This window comes from Schistocerca piceifrons, chromosome 7, assembly GCF_021461385.2.
Source record: "Schistocerca piceifrons isolate TAMUIC-IGC-003096 chromosome 7, iqSchPice1.1, whole genome shotgun sequence".
Classification (NCBI taxonomy): Eukaryota; Metazoa; Arthropoda; class Insecta; order Orthoptera; family Acrididae; genus Schistocerca; species Schistocerca piceifrons.
In genome coordinates, this window is record NC_060144.1 from 255,805,361 (window position 1) to 255,822,319 (window position 16,959).

The 16,959-nt window shown below is 38.6% G+C and overlaps 1 protein-coding gene across 1 annotated transcript in view; it reads right to left on the reverse strand.

The window, feature by feature from the left end:
* LOC124804737 (protein arginine N-methyltransferase 1) overlaps window positions 1-16,959 on the reverse strand; it is a 114,243-nt gene that overhangs the window by 42,491 nt on the left and 54,793 nt on the right. Inside the window, exon 3 of the mRNA XM_047265032.1 lies at window positions 3,622-3,767. Coding sequence (XP_047120988.1) covers window positions 3,622-3,767 — 146 coding nt within the window. The remainder of the gene's footprint in view (window positions 1-3,621; window positions 3,768-16,959) is intronic.

Consider the following 16,959-nt stretch of genomic DNA (forward strand, 5'->3'; position numbering starts at 1 on the left):
ATACAAGATTTTTTCTAGAGTTGGCAGGTATATGCAGCTACAGAGAAGCGCAAGCCATTGGCTGTTATTTTGAGAGCAAGAAGGTTTGCACCCCATTCACTACACATTTTTTACAGGTATTATTTCTTGTTGCAACTTTCTGGATGGTACACGCTCATAATTTCGTATGTGGACAAAAGACCTATCGCTGTTTTTTATTTTCTTGGTACAAATGTCACCTTTTACCAAAGGCTTTATCATTCCCCACTTTATTCAGGCCACTGTTTAATTATTTTAAGAAGATGGAGTACATCTCTTTCCTTCTTGGGTTTAGATAATAGTTTTCACTTAACAAGTTCTGTTCTACCCTCCAAGCATAAGCTGGTATGAAATTTGGCTTTATGTCACTGTGCTGCCTTGTTTGGCAATTCCTGGTTCCCAAGTTATTCTGCTGCAGTGGGTTATAAAGACCTACTTTTTCTAAGGTTATCAATCCATTCCTTCCATCTTGCTTCGCTAATTAAATGCAGCACTGTTTTTTTCCACACTGAGTGGACTCAATACTGATAGATTGTGATTTTGCAATTTGTAATATTTTAATATAATTATATAATGTAATATTTGTAATGTTTTAAAAGTCATTTGTCATTCCACTATGTGATGTTACCTGCAGCTTCTAGGAATGTACTTAAATGATACTTTCCTCATTATCTGAATGAAAGTACTGTAATTTTGGGATATATCAGCCAGATTTTCCATGGCAGACCGATGGGTTTGATGTAACATTTCTCCATGTTGTAGCTTATGAAACAGAGTTGTCCCCACATTGAAATCCTTAGCTACTGAATGAATATGGAAGTTCCACATTATGGATTACATCCAGGTTTTATATCTCAGCCCATTCCTTAACTCTCAGGTCTTCTGCAAAGGTGCCTACATATCAAAAAGATGTGCTGTGGTTACTGAAATCACCAGTTAAAAACTTCACAGCAAGCAGATTGAAGTTCTTCAATGCAAGGGACACAAATGGTTTTTCTGATGTGTTGTATACTGGCATCACAGTGCAGTGGTCCAGTTCTACCACCATTATTTCAGTGTCATTTTTGGTAACAGCAATGTTTTGAATATTTATTACAGTTATTACACGAACCACTAACAATACTGTGATGTAGTCAATCATTCACTATGTCCATACCACTTATTAATGGTTTAGTACTGTTTTTATTTTTATTATTACATTGAGACCAACTTCTTTGGAGTACCACGAAATAATTTTTAGAACACCAAGCCCTTTGTACTACTGTATACCAATATATCCAAAAGAGGTAAACTGAAAAATACAGGATGGAATAATGACGATATTATGAAAAGGATAGATTGCTGCTCACCATACAGTGGACATGTTGTGTCACACACATGTACAACAAGGAAGACTGCTAAACAAGTAAGCTCTTGGCTTATAGTACTTTCGACTGAGCCTGGCCTGGGCAACCAGAGATAGTGGTCATGTGAGTGTGAGTTGCATTTGTGTGAATGTGTGTGCCTGTATGTTGTCTAATTAAGAAGGCATTCTGGCCAAAACCTGTTCAGCAGTCTTTTCATTGTGCCTGTCTGTAACTCAGCATCCCCATTATTTGGTCGGTAGCAATTTCTTTTGATAATATTGTTAAGAGGGCAACTGTTGTTAGCCCAAAATTTGTTTCTTTTTTAGTTTCAGGGAAAAAAAAGAGAGAAATAAACTTCTTCAGCATTGCCATGAATTTCTGAATACATGCCCTGAAAAGTGAGGTCCATCTTATGAAATATCCCCCCCCCCCCTCCAACTGCTTTTCTTCGCCCACCTTCCATATCCACAACATAGTGGTCAGACTGTATACACATCCCGGCCCATTTTATTTGTCTTACATTTCTTATCCTCTGTGACAGAAGCCTTTACACTTAATCAAGTGTTCTATGCATCCTCATACAACTATATAAATCATCTCCATTACCGGCAAGAGCTCTTCCATCACGCAGGCCACTTGGGAAATAAATGGTGTCAAATACCAATTCAAAACTTGCTGCAGAGTACGCTAAGATATGTGGTGGTTATTACTTTTATCTCTGTTACATCATACATGCAGTGTGTATTCCCTGCCTCAGTTTTCCTTGAATTCTGCATCCATCAACTTTCTCTACAAACACTTGGTTCTCACTATCCACCTAACATCAATTTGTGTTAATTCTGTTGTTCTTGGACTTCTCTTATTAATTTTGGAGTCTTTCCTTCTGATTTTGTGTGTCATTTTTTCACACTCTACCATTTTCTTGCACTTCAGTTTCCCCCTCTTTCTGGCTTATTTCCACTCAACTCTGACTTGGCTCCCACCTTCACTTTCATATTTAAGTTCTCAGATTTTCAGCTCTCATTGGATAAAAACAACCTACTAGTTCCTCTCATTTTGTCTAGTAAGTCTCCCTTTATTTGGAGTTCTGAGTGGCTTTTCCTTTGTTCTAGTCCTAGCACTTAGCAGCCTGTTTTCCTACACCTTTTCATCACTTCTGCCAAGGCAAAGCCATTCTTATAGGGCCATAAGCCATGATTTTAAATAATTTCATTAATATTTTTGTATAGTTGTGAATTATTTAAAAATAAGCATTTCAAAAGAATAAGTAGTGTACTAAGAATGTCTAGGAATAAGAAGTCAACTTTTGTTTTGTGTACGTCTATAAAGAGTAGAGACAATAGTGTCTTGCACTCCTTTTGTCATTCTATCTAAGGCTATCTTGTCTAATGTTGTCTATATTGTGCTAGCTCATAACAGCACTAAATTGTAACAATATATGGAGTGAAAGTATTCAAAATTTTAATTTCCACTTTATCGGAAACAAATTATCTTGGTGAGAAGGAAAAGTTTTATTATTATAAAGAACCAATGATTAAAATTTTTTAAGTGAATTCGGGGAAGTGAGATTTTAGATCACTTCATTATCCAGTGCAGTGCAGCAATCATCACTTTTTCATCAAATCAAACAAAAATTAATATAGGCATAGGATCTCTGACAGCCAGCATTAATGAACACTGACTTTGCAAATTATTATAAACATAAATTTTGACATGAATTTAACTTACTGGCAAGAGTGTACAGTAACTTGGACAAGACTTGCTCAAAGATTTATTCACTGATTAATCCATCAAAGTTAACGAAAGATACTACAAAATATACAGTTCCCCTAAGAAGCCCATTTTACGATGAATTTTAAAGGCAGTAAATTGTGGCATCTTCTCACAAAGAAAATTAACAATTACCATGCCTGGAGATCAGAATGAAACCAATATTAATAATAACTAACCACTACAAACTAGTCAAGGAATATCAATATTATGACTACTGCCACAAGGAGCAGTAGCCCTCGAGTCCAAAAGCAAGCAATTTTACACTTTTTTCTTATTTCCAATTACTTCCACTTAGTGGCTAGATTTTTTGAACATTTTATAAATGTTTTCATCTCACTGATACTTTGCTATTCAAAAGTAAGTGGACAGTAAGAACACCACAAAATAAAACAAAACAACTCAACTATACAGTATAAAATTATAATTACAGTATAATGTACAAACATGGAAAAATTCAATGTCAGATTATTCTGTGCAAAAATACCTGATTCATGAGTTCTTTAACAGTGTCTTGCAGTTCATCCACCTGTTGCATAATAATGGAATGATTTTCTGCATCTCCCTTAGCTTCACCTTTCCCATTTGCAGAGGCAGGTGGTGGTAAAACCCCTGCTTCGATTTCATCAAAATCTGGTAAAAATTCCAAATGAACAGTGAGACTAAAACTAATTTTTCAAATGTTGCTGTAATGTCAGATTGTAATACAGTGGTCTCTTCACCCTTGCATTAATTTATTGAATGGCCCTAATTACTTTGTTTTTCTGTAACAATAAGATATGAAATTTTTGATAAATTAATAGAAGTGCAAAGTAATCAATGTCTTTCAAAATTTGAATAATACAATCCATCACAAGCATTAAGAAGTTGAAAGCAATTATGAAAAATAATGACAATAATGGTGAACTGTGGCTGTTATGTGGAACAGAATATTTGTAGCAGACAGCAGCAATCAGCAACAATTTGGTTTTGATTTACTTTATTGAAAGTGAGTTAAAGCACATGTTTGTCAAGATAATATGTTTTATTGCCAAACAAATGTAAACAGTAATGAAGACCATTGTGAGCATATGTGAAAACGTCAAGAACAACATGAATCTTATTTCTCTGGAGAGAGATGGTAAAAACAAAAGTTCCAGGCACAAATTTTATGACAACTCTCCTTTAAAACAACACGCCATGTGTTCTGATCAAAGTATGCGAGCCATCTGATGATAAAAGTGTGAATTCAAAACACATTACACTGTTTTTTTAAATACAGTACATCAAAACCATATTGGGTTCAAATGGCTCTGAGCACTATGGGACTTAACATCTGAGGTCATCAGTCCCCTAGACTTAGAACTACTTAAACCTAACTAACCTAAGGACATCACTCACATCCATGCCCGAGGGAGGATTTGAACCTGCGACCGTAGCAGCCGCATGGTTCCAGATTGAAGTGCCTAGAACCGCTCAGCCACCGCAGCCGGCTACCATATTGGGGCTAGTAGGTGCTGTACACTACAAAAACTTCTGGATGAAGAGATTATGTCCAATCATGTCAATAAAAGTTTGTACAGATAACAACCAAAATCAGAAAAGACTACAGGCAGAAACATGAAGCAGGAAGCATTTTAACTTCAGTTATGGTTGGGCAGCTATCACTCACAATATGGTTAAACAAGCTATTTGGATGTGCATTAATTAATAATGATCTCTGATTATAACAATCAAATGATTAATCAGTTTTAATCAAATTAAAAAGCCTAAAACAAGAATATGATGATAAGCCAAACACATGTCACTTTAAAACATGTTAATTTTTAAAGAAACTATAACAGCACCAGCAATGACTAGTAACAGGAGAATTTTGCAAAAAAAGGTAAGGCAAAATTAGGAGTTTTTTGCAAAATAACAAAAAACTGGCAATTTATAATTACTTTGGGATAAGAAGGAAACCATTCACCACAAAGCAGAAGTGTTGAGTTGTCGATAGGCACACACGAAAGAAAGAAAACTGGTAGTTTTTGGAATTATCCTTTGATGAGCTAGAGTAAAATAAAACACGCATGCATGCAAGCACATGCACGCATGCACACACACACTGTTACATACATGCCTATGCCCCATGTGTTGCCGGCTATACTGACAGTGCCAATACCATTCTTCGGTAGGTGGACTCATTGTGCTGGGGGTAGCGTCAGTTGGGGTGAGTAGAGGGAGAGGGAGGTGGGAGGCAGAGAAAGGGATTGGAGCTGGGTGGCTAAAGGGTCAGAGGGAGGTGGCCAGTTTGCCAGCCAGGTGGGGTGGCATGTATAAGAGTTGGCATAATTATAGTGGGCAGTAGAAAGCAGCACACACTAAGGGCAATGTAGGGACATGAATTGGCAAGTAGTGACAGGATGGAGGAATGGGAAATTGTTGGCTGGAAGGTCCAGAGACAGTGGGTTGTTTAAGATTGAGGCCAGGACGATTAGCGAAGCAGAGGTTATGTTGTAAGGACAACTCCCATGTGTCTATTTCAGGGAAGCTGGTGTTGGAGGGAAGGATCCAAATGGCTATGGCTGTGAAGCAGCCATTGAAACTGAATATGCTTTGCTCAGATGCAGGTTGTGCCACTGGGTGGTCAACTTTGTTCTTGACAACACTTTGGCAGTGGCCATTCCTCCTGGATGGTAATCACACCGACATAAAAATGTGTGCAGTTTTTGCACCAGGGGTCGTATGTGACTGCTTTCACAGTTGGCCTGACCTCTGATAGGGTAGCATAAGCTTGTGACAGGACTTGTGTAGGGGGTGTTATGTAGGTGGATAGGACAGTCTTGCCCCTTTGTCTGCCACAGGCATGTGATACCTGTGCCACTCCCACTTTCAATTCCTAGTCAATCGGATCATAGCCTTTAGCCTCCTACCCTCAGTCCCTCTCCCTTCCCCCAATTCCCTCTACAGTTTTCTTTCTTTTGTGTGTGCCTATTGACAAGTCAATGTTTCTGCTTTTTGGTGAGTGGTTCCTTTAATCCCAAAATATTTATATCCGACAAGAACTTTCCTTCAGGATGTAAAACTGACAACTTCAGTGGGATATCTCGAAATTAATTCTTTTGTCTTAACAAAATTTAGAAATCTCAGAATCGCATTTTACTAATATTCAGAACTGGTAGTTATTGAATGCTAAAACAAAATTTTGACTTGCAATCACTCTAATGCTGAGGTTCATGTATGATCTTAAACTAACAGTTCATTTCCCACATGCAGAACTTAGATGTCATAATAAAAATAGCACTGAAATTAGCAAAAATAGCATGGACTTTGACAAAAAAACAATATCAAAATTTTGAAAAAAAAAAAAAAAAAATCCAAACATTGACTGGCAAATTAAACAATATCGAATTTTGAAAAAAAGACATCAAGTTGGTGAAAAACAGAAATTAAAAAAAATACATAACTATAACACCAAATTTGGGTTATACCATGTCAAATTAACAAGTGCTACGACCTGACCCTCTTACGTTTATTTGAAATTAAGTATGCATGCAGTATTCATAAACGGTAACACACAACAAATTTTTTAACAATGTAGGAAAGGACAGAACACTACCTACTGTAAAGAGGACACGTCAAGTTGTAGACAGGCACTATTAAACGATACTCACAGACAGCTTTTGGCCACAGCCTTCATCAGTAAAGGCGCGCACGCGCGCCTTTACTGATGAAGGCTGTGGCCAAAAGCTGTCTGTGAGTATCGTTTAATAGTGCCTGTCTACAACTTGACGTGTCCTCTTTACAGTAGGTAGCGCGCGCACGCGCGCCCACCCACCCACCCACCCACACACACACACACACACACACACACACACACACACACACACACAGGACTGCCAACTCCAGCATCTTAGGCCGGAATGCAAAATCACGCGAGATGCAAGCAGCAAACTGGAGGGGATGGGGACGGAGTAGGGAGACAGACAGACAGACACAATCTGGTGAAGTGTGCAGGGCCTACTCACTGCCAACAGGTGCCACATCAGGAGGTTGTGGGGCAGGTACGTGGGGAAAGAAGGAACAAAAAAAGGGGAGGAGTGAGGAAAGATGAGCAGATATGTTGGTAGAGGCCTGCAAATAAACAGGGTGAGAGACGAGAATGGGGAGGAGATGGTAAGACACAGACGGTGGAAACTGTTCAGTGGAGGGTGTGGGGACAGTATGTTACCATAGGTTGAGGCCGGGATAATTATGGGAGTGGAGAATTTGATGTAAGGATGTGGAGAATTTGATGTAAGGATAACTCCCATCTGCACAGTTTAGAAAAGCTGGTGGTGGAGGGAAGGATCAGATGACTTGGGTAGTGAAGCAGCCATTGAAATCAAGTACGTTATGTTCAGCTACTTGTTGTGCCACAAGGTGGTCTACTTTGCTCTTGGCCAAAGTTTGGCAGTGGCTGTTCATCCTGGTGGACAGCTGGTTGGTAGTCATACCAATATAAAAAAAGCTGTGCAATGATTGCAGCAGAGCTGGTAAGTGACATGACTGCTTTCACAGATGGCCTGACCCATGATGGAGTAGCATAAACCTGTGATAGGACTGGAATAGGAAGTGATGGGTGGGTGGATTGGGAAGATTTTGCACCTGGGTCTTCCACAGCGATATGATCCTTGTGGCAAGGGGTTGGGATTGGGAGTGGCAGAGGGATGGACTAGGATGTTGTGGAGGTTGGGTGGGTGACAGAACACCACTTCAGGAGGGACGGGAATTATCTCAGGTAGGATGTTCCTCATTTCAAGGCACGATGTTATGTAATCAAAGCCCTGGAAAGCATGTGGTTCAGTTGTTCCAGTCCGGGTTGGTACTGGATGACAAAGGGGACACGCCTTTGTGGCTGATTTTTGGGAGTTGTGGAAGGATTGGGGTCATGAGGGGAAATGGTACTGGAGATTTGTTTGCAGACTAGGTCTGTGGGATAGTGCCTATCTGTGAAGGCCTTAGTGAGACCCTCAGCATTTTGAGCAAGGGAGTTTTTGTCACTGCAGATATGCCATCCTTGGGTAGCCAGGCAATTTGCAAGGGATTTTTTGGTGTGAAAAGGATTACAGCTGTCAAAATGCTTGTACTGTTGGTGGTTGGTAGGTTTAACATGAACAGAGGTGCAGATGAAGCCATCAGAAAGGAGGTGGTCAACATCTACGAATGTAGTTCGTTGGGTTCAGGAGGACCATGTGAAGCAGATGGGAGAGAAGGTGCTGAGGTCATGAAGGAACAAAGATTGTGTGTCTTGGCCCTGGGTCCAGATCATGAAGATCTTCACCAACCACCCACAATACCAGCATTTTGACAGCTTTCATCCCTTTCACACCTAAAAATCCCTCCTATTGTAGACTGGCTACCCGGGAACAACATATCTGCAGTGACAAAAAACTCCCTTGTTCAGTACGCTGAGAGTCTCACCAAGGCCTTCACAGACAAGCATTATCCTCCAGACCTAGTCCGCAAACAGATTTCCCGTGACATTTCCCCTCACAACCTCAATCCTCCCACCACTCCCAAAAACCAGCCACAAAGGAGAGTTCCCTTTGTCATCCAGTACTCCCAGACTGTAACAACTGAACCACATCCTCTGCCAGGACTTTGATTACCTATCATTGTGTCGAGATAATTCCCACCCCTCCTAAAGTGGTGTTCTGTCACCCACCCAACCTCCACGACATCCTAGTCCATCCCTATGCCACTCCCAATCCCAACTCCTAGCTACAAGGATAATATCGCTGTGGGAGATCCATGTGCACAATCTGCCCAATCCACCCACCCAGCACTTCCTATTCCAATCCTGTCACAGGTTTATGCTACTCCATCATGGGTCAGGCCATCTGTGAAAGCAGTCATGTCACTTACCAGCTCTGCTGCAATCATTGCACAGCTTTTTATATTGGTATGACCACCAACCAGCTATCCACCAGGATGAACAGTCATTGCCAAACTGTGGCCAAGAGCAGTAGACCACCCTGCGGCACAACATGCAGCTGAACATAACATACTTGATTTCAATGGCTGCTTCATTACCCAAGTCATCTGATCCTTCCCTCCACCACAAACTTTTCTGAACTGGGCAGATGGGAATTATCCTTACAACAAATTCTCCACTCCCACAATTATCCCGGCCTCAATCTATGGTAACATACTGTCCCCACACCCTCCACTGAACAGTTTCCACTCCCTGTGTCTTATCATCTCCTCCCCATTCTCGTCCCCATACCTGTTTATTTGCAGCCCTCTGCCACCGTATCTCACAGTCTTCCTCACTCCTCTCCTTTTTTGTTCCTTCTTTCCCCACATTCCTGCCCCACAACCTTTTGATGCTGTGCCTGTTGGCAGTCTAGTCCCTGCACACTCCACCAGATTGCGTTCGCCTCTCTCCCCACTCGAACACTACTACCCCTTCCCCCTCTCCCTTCCCCAGCCCCACTGGACTAATGTTTGTATCTCAACTGATTTTACATTCCAGCACAAGATGCTGGAGTTGGTGGTTGTTTGTGTGTGTGTGTGTGTGTGTGTGTGTGTGTGTGTGTGTGTGTGTGTATTTTATGCTTGGTTGTGTTTGTGTGTGAATGATGTGTGTGTACGTCTCTCTCTTTACTGGTGAAGGCTGCGGCTGAAAGTTATATAAGACTGTCTTTTAATAGTGCCTGTCTGCAACTTGACGCATCTTCTTTACGGAAGCAGCAATCTGTCTTTTCCTACATCGTTGATATTCCTACCTGCAGTTTTCATTGTTTTTCAAGCTTTTCTGATGAATGGGTATTGAGTAATGAATGCTTAAAAAAAAATTGCTGGAAGAACAATATTGATTGGTTTCTAACTTGTTTTCCAACTACGCTAGAATGATGAAACAGACTTGGTTTGAAAGCTCTTTTAAAGGGCTTTCGTAGGATATATAAAACACAGGTAGTTGAATAAAGGCATTTTTAATCAAAACACCACTATTGAATTTACTGAATTTTGAAAAACTGTATTTTTAAAATTCTCCAAAAAGTATATGTTCACACAATCTGAAAATTTCAACTAAAGAGACCACTACCAAACTAATTTTATATTGATGAGGATTTTATTAAATGTCATTCAGATTATGAATTATTACTTTTATTTTTCTACCCACAACAATTTTACGGAATCATAAAGGATTTATTACTTGGCCTACAAAACTGTACTTTCATACAAATCACTGTTTTGAAGCATTGCACTAGCTAAATTAGTAACTCAAAAGTAATAAATCGATGTACATGTCCAAAATATGTAATTTAGTACTTAATTCTGAAGACTGTATACAAAATGGTTGGTTGGCATCCCTAACTCCCATTTCTTGGTATTTTGTCATTGGACAATATTCAATCAGCAGAAGACAATTGTTGTTGAAAGTGACATGTACATTTACTTTTTCTGTGACATAGACGACAAAGTGAAATAACGTGATTAATTTTGAAATGTTGTGCTTTGAAATTAGCTTAATGGTACTTTTTGTGCAATTCTTACAAAAATGTAGGAGAGTGTTTGCCTACAACTAGTTAATATTTGCGAACTATTTACATACTGTTAGATTTCATTCAAAGATGTGGAAAAATGGAGAAGTAATGTTGTGTATTACTAAACAGAGGAAGTGATGCACTGAACTTTGAAAAAACGTTTCATAAAAATTAAACTGTTCCTTTGAAAATGACAAATGCCTAAAATTTCAGCTTTGTGCTGTAATCCTTTTAATGAAGAGGGTCACAATAACCAAAAGAAAACTTGTGTCCTGTTTTCCAATGGATGACAGAAAGAAAATCATTCCTAACATTAAGTCAGAAAGTATTTGACCAGTACGAAAAAAATAAATCCCAAGTAGAAGTTCTGACATATCTAGTTCAGAAAACAATGATGATGTAATGTGCTCCAAGATCCAACAAAAAAGGTGAAAAAGAGTTAAGCTGTAGTGACGAACCAAGACATTTCTGCAAGTGCAGCTGTAGAAACTTTGAATGCTTCTTTGCAGTCTGTTGGCGTATAGCTAGTTTTAAAAAAATGACTATGTGAGGAGGCAAAGTATCTTCAGAAAAAACTAATAAAAGTAACTTCAGAATCCAAAGAAAAGTATTTTTGCTGCCTTCTGATGAAGAAGAATTAGATGATAATTCATAATCAGATGTGATCGTTCCTAGACAGATGGAAATTCTCATCGTATTACCTAAAAGCTGGAGTGTTAAGTAGCTTCAAGAGGAATTTAACATAACGAACTACGTGGCAAGAAAAGTAAAAGATTTGGTGAAGGCCAAGGGTATTTTGTCTTCTTCCAATTAAAAACCTGAGATGTCTGTTAGACTACCGCTGATTTTATAATACACTTACTGTTCTGATGAGATAAGCAAGTCAGTGCCTGGTAAAAAAAGATTTTATGCTCTGTAGGCTGATGGACAGAAAATTCAAGTCCAAAAATAATTGGTTTTAAGTAATTTGAAAGAAATTTATGTGCACTTCAGAGACAACTACCCAGGGATTCACATAAGGTTGCTGAGCCATGTCCCAAAAATTGTATTTAATCTCAAAACAGTGGTACACATAGTGTTTGTGTGTACACTGCTCACCAAAAATGGGTGGAACATTCCTCAGCTGGCACTCCAACAAAAACATTGGCTTGCCACTTTGGTGAATGTCAGTTCTTTCCACGACCCGAAACACACAAATAGTTTTTCAAGAATTGTTGGATACTAACGATATTGACAACGTAACTTACAGTGAGTCTCTGTTGATCATACTTCTCTAGAAACCATTATAAAATACTTTTATGACTTTACTGATTCCTTTGACAAATTAAAATCATTTACACGGCATTCATTTGTGGCCATGACAACAATCTACCTTCTAAAAAAACACTGAAAAATGAGCTTAAGGTCAGTTCTTTGTGATTTTGCTGAGAATTATACCTCTGTTGTATAAGATAATGTTCTGGATTACCATTGAACCAATAATTCATCCCTTTGTAGCTTATTCAGGGTGTATACATGGACAAGGAAAAAAATTTCCCGGATTTTTCCCGGATGAAAATACACTTTCTCCCGGGTGAAAATACACTTTTCCCGTGTGAAGTGACAGTATACTTTTCCTCGGCACTGTAAAATTTATCAGTACTTTGAATATTTATAGTTTTATATGGCGACATAGAAATTCCCAGCACTTTAGAAAACGAAAGTAAGAGGAGAAAAAACACGTTTTGAAAGATCTTTGATGTGCAGCACCATGTACACTGCATAGTTTCGTGTTACGAAGGTATAACTTCGAATTCCACCAAACACCGTATGTTACTTTCCAAAGCATTGATTGCGATGCACTTTTGTAAGCCAGTCATAGCTCATGTCACGTGATCTCGCCAGCCGAAGACAGCACAGAACATGTGATGTAGTCAGCCAATAGCAAGATCATTCATAAGTAGTGCGAAAATACAAATAGGAAAAGTTAATGTTTTGAATTAATATACATAGTGTTGCTACAAGAAAAACAAAGCTTTCACATATAATCGTGGTCTCGAGAGATTAATAAGCTGCAAGAGAAGCTAAGCTTCCACATATAATGTAGATCTTTTTTGCACCGTGTTACACTTTGAGGTATATCACACAAATGTGCCAGTAAAATTTTTAATAACGACGTAAATTTCTGATCTTGTGGGCTCGAAATTCTTCTAGATGATCATCCTCAAAGAGTTGATTTTTAATTGAGAGTCAAACACTCTGTGATTTAAGAAATTCATCATACATTCTCGTACATCGTTCATCTCGTGTAAAAGGACATTTACTTTCAAAAAGTAACGCTTTTCAAACCACCATTCGCAATTTTCCCGTGACGTGTTAGAAACTGATTTGTTTCAGCAGTTGCCAGAGAGCGCCAGATAACAGGTGCCCCTGCTCTTGCGCAGCTACGATGCCACAGGAAGCACGTATGTTCGTACGTGTAAAACATTAAAATATTTTGTGCTATGTCACAAAAGAAACACGACATCATAGAATACTTCAAGAGTATCGGAATATCGTGAACCATACTGAAATGCATAATTCGGCTTAAAGCGCACATTCGTATGTCCACATTCGGATGTAAATTTTCTCGAGTACCAGTACTGTATTGTCTCATGTTTGGTTCTTTATTATGGCATAATGCCATGCGAGCTAGAAAATGGAAAATGTGCACTTGAAATGCAGCGAACAGTTGAAACTAACCAACAGTGTGAAATTAAACACTTCGTTTCAAATAAATTGACTGCCTCATCGCTAAAGATTAATAAAGTCAAATCTCTTTAGCAAACCGACAAAAATAACTTCATTATTGTGCAAGGCAATTAATGCTTGACTGTCAGAAAGGTGGAGATAATTTTAGCCTTCCGTAAACATGCGAACGTATTTTAATTCATTTGATAGCTCTCAGCCACAGAAATCCATTTTGTTTTCATTTAATGTGAGAGCAATAAATGAAAAGGAAACAGCAAAACTAAACGTAAATACGGGTCACGTGGAGACTACCCACGTCCCCACTACAGCTCAGACTGCTCTGTGCATAGCCCAGGATCCACGACATTTCCGAACCGGGGCAATATTAGGTAGTGACACCCAGCCACACATCTGTAGCCAGAAGCGGGAGAAGGTACTACTTATACGCGACTCAACTGCGCATCCACAAGAGCACGCCCGCAACTGCTCAAACGAATCTAATGTAAACAGCCGTGACATCTTGCTCAGCAGAGGCAATTTTTTGTTAGGAAGCAATGCATAGTCTTCCTAAAGCATTTGACACACTTTGCTGTTGGCAGATGCTTGTATCAGCAATATGTTTAGCTGTTGTATATGGCGCATTTCCTTTGCGACTTAAGTTTTATTTTCGTTCATTTTTCCTCTCGTTCACGTGTCTTTGCTGCAGTATTATTCTGCAGAAGCGGGATACAGTAATATCCTTTGTTGGAGTATTGATTCTTACCAGTCAAAATCACAAAAATTTGACTAAAAACTAAAACAATAATAGATTCCCAGAATTCTAAAAAATTCCCGGTTTTCTCCTGGATGAAAAAATTCCCGGGTTTTTCCCAGATCTCCCGGTTGTCCCGGGTCGTAGACACCCTTTTATTGCAAGGATGGTGACAAACTTCAGCACATATCAGAATGCCTCATACATGACACTGTTGATGTGCATCTGTTACAGTTCAATTTGATTGACTTTCTGACCAAAAAATCTAATAAAATAAGCAAAATACACTACTTCTAGATGAAACAGCAGCTCAGTATCAGAATAGAAATAATTTCATCAATGTGTGCTATCATGAAGATGATTTCCATATTGAAAACCAGTGGCATCTTTCAGCTGCCTCTCACGCTAAAGCAGCTAGCGTTGGTGCTGGTGGAACAGTCAAGCAACTGGTTGCCCAAGCAAGTCTGCAATGCCCATGCACTGATAAATCATGACACCCGAATAACTTTGTGTGTTTGCCAAGGATTATTTAGACAGGATCAGTTTCAAGTATGTTACAACGAAAGATCCTGAAAATGGAGAAGTGAAACTTACAGAGAGATTTGAGACATGCTGCACAGTTGAAGGGACACAAAAACTTCACACGTTCTTCCCCTAAGCAAAAACAAATATATAAAATAATAATAATAATTCAGCAATGATATAAATATGGCTTTTGGAACAGACAAATTTAAGAAAAATAGCATAGTCAAGGGAAAACACACTAAACAAGAAGATTATGTATTGGATAACAACAGCGACTGCATAGAAGCAATGGAAAAAGCAGATGCCTATAAGTATCTACGATACAGACAAAAAAATAGGAATAGATAATACAAATATTAAAGAAGAAAAATATAGTCAAAGACTAACAAAAATACTGAAAACAGAATTGACAGCAAGAAAAAAGACAAAAGCTATAAATACTTATGCTATACCAATATCGACCTACTCATCTGGAGTAGTGAAATGGAGTAACACAGACCTAGAAGCACTCAATACACTTACACGATCACAATGCCACAAATATAGAATACATCATATACATTCAGCAACAGAAATATTCACATTAAGCAGAAAGGAAGGAGGAAGGGGATTTATCGACATAAAAAACCTACATTATGGACAGGTAGATAATTTAAGAAAATTCTTTATAGAACGAGCAGAAACTAGTAAAATACACAAAGCAATCACTCATATGAATACATTGGCTACACCACTGCAATTTCATAACCACTTCTACAACCCTTTAGATCACATAACATCAACAGATACAAAGAAAGTAAATTGGAAAAAGAAAACACTACATGACAAGCACCCATATCATCTAACACAGCCACACATCGATCAAGGCACATCCAACACACGGCTAAGAAAAGACAATATATACAGTGAGACGGAAGGATTCATAATTGCAATACAGGATCAAACAATAAACACCAGATATTACAGCAAGCATATTATTAAAGATCCCAATACCACAACAGATAAATGCAGACTTTGCAAACAACAAATAGAAACAGTAGATCACATCACAAGCAGATGTACAATACTAGCAATACAGAATACCCCAGAAGACACGACAATGTAGCAAAAATAATACATCAACAACTTGCCATACAACATAAACTAGTGAAACAACACGTTCCCACATACAAGTATGCACCACAAAATGTACTGGAGAATGATGAATACAAATTACACTGGAACAGAACCATTATAACAAACCTGACATCATACTCACCAATAAAAAGAAGAAATTAACACAACTAATCGAAATATCCATACCCAATACAACAAATATACAGAAGAAAACATGAGGAAAAAATTGAAAAATACATCCAACTGGCTGAGGAAGTCAAGGACATGTGGCATCAGGATAAAGTTGACACTGTACCAATTATACTATCAACTACAGGAGTCATACCACACAATATCCACAAGTACATCAACGCAATACAGCTACATCCAAACATATATATACAACTACATAAATCTGTAATTATTGATACATGTTCAATTACCCGAAATTTCCTAAATGCAATGTAACATATACCGTACAGTTAAAAGGAAGTCACGTTTGATCAAGGTCCACGTCACTTTCCATTTTTGACCAGACATAACGTCTGAGAAAAGAAACAATATTCAGACACTAATGAAAGTGAAACTGAACTGATGACAGCTGTTGAAAATGATGCAATATCATTTGATGACATCAAAGGATACATTGCTTGTGAATGTAATGGACACCGGTGGTTAGCAATACCATTTGATGACATCAAAGGATACATTGCTTGTGAATGTAATGGACACTGGTGGTTAGCCTTTGTGACTGGAAACAAAAGTCAGGAAAAGGATGAATCACAGTTAGCTTCTTACATCCATATGGACAGTCCACATCTTTCACATTCTCCAGTCATGCAGGCATTCTTTCCATAAGCAGCAGGGAAGTAAAGGCAATCTTGAACCATCAAACTACTACAGAGTGAACAAATATATTATGCCTAGAAGCGTGATGAACTGGACTGATATCACTCATTTAGTAACGAGATCTACTTGATTTTAAGCTTTCCTCTGGTATTCAGCAGTACTGATTTTTTTTTAAAAGATTTGCAACTTGTATTTTTTATTGAAACTGATAATGCAGATATCGTTTCTTTTTCTATCTATTATAAGCTGTTAAAACAATGGAAAATCCAGGATGGAATATAACAATATAATGAAAAGGATATAGCGGAGATGCAGAGTCGCAAAAAGGCACAACAAAAGACTGTCAGAAAGTTAGCTTTCTGCCGACAAGGCCTTCAAACCCCCCCCCCCCACACACACACAT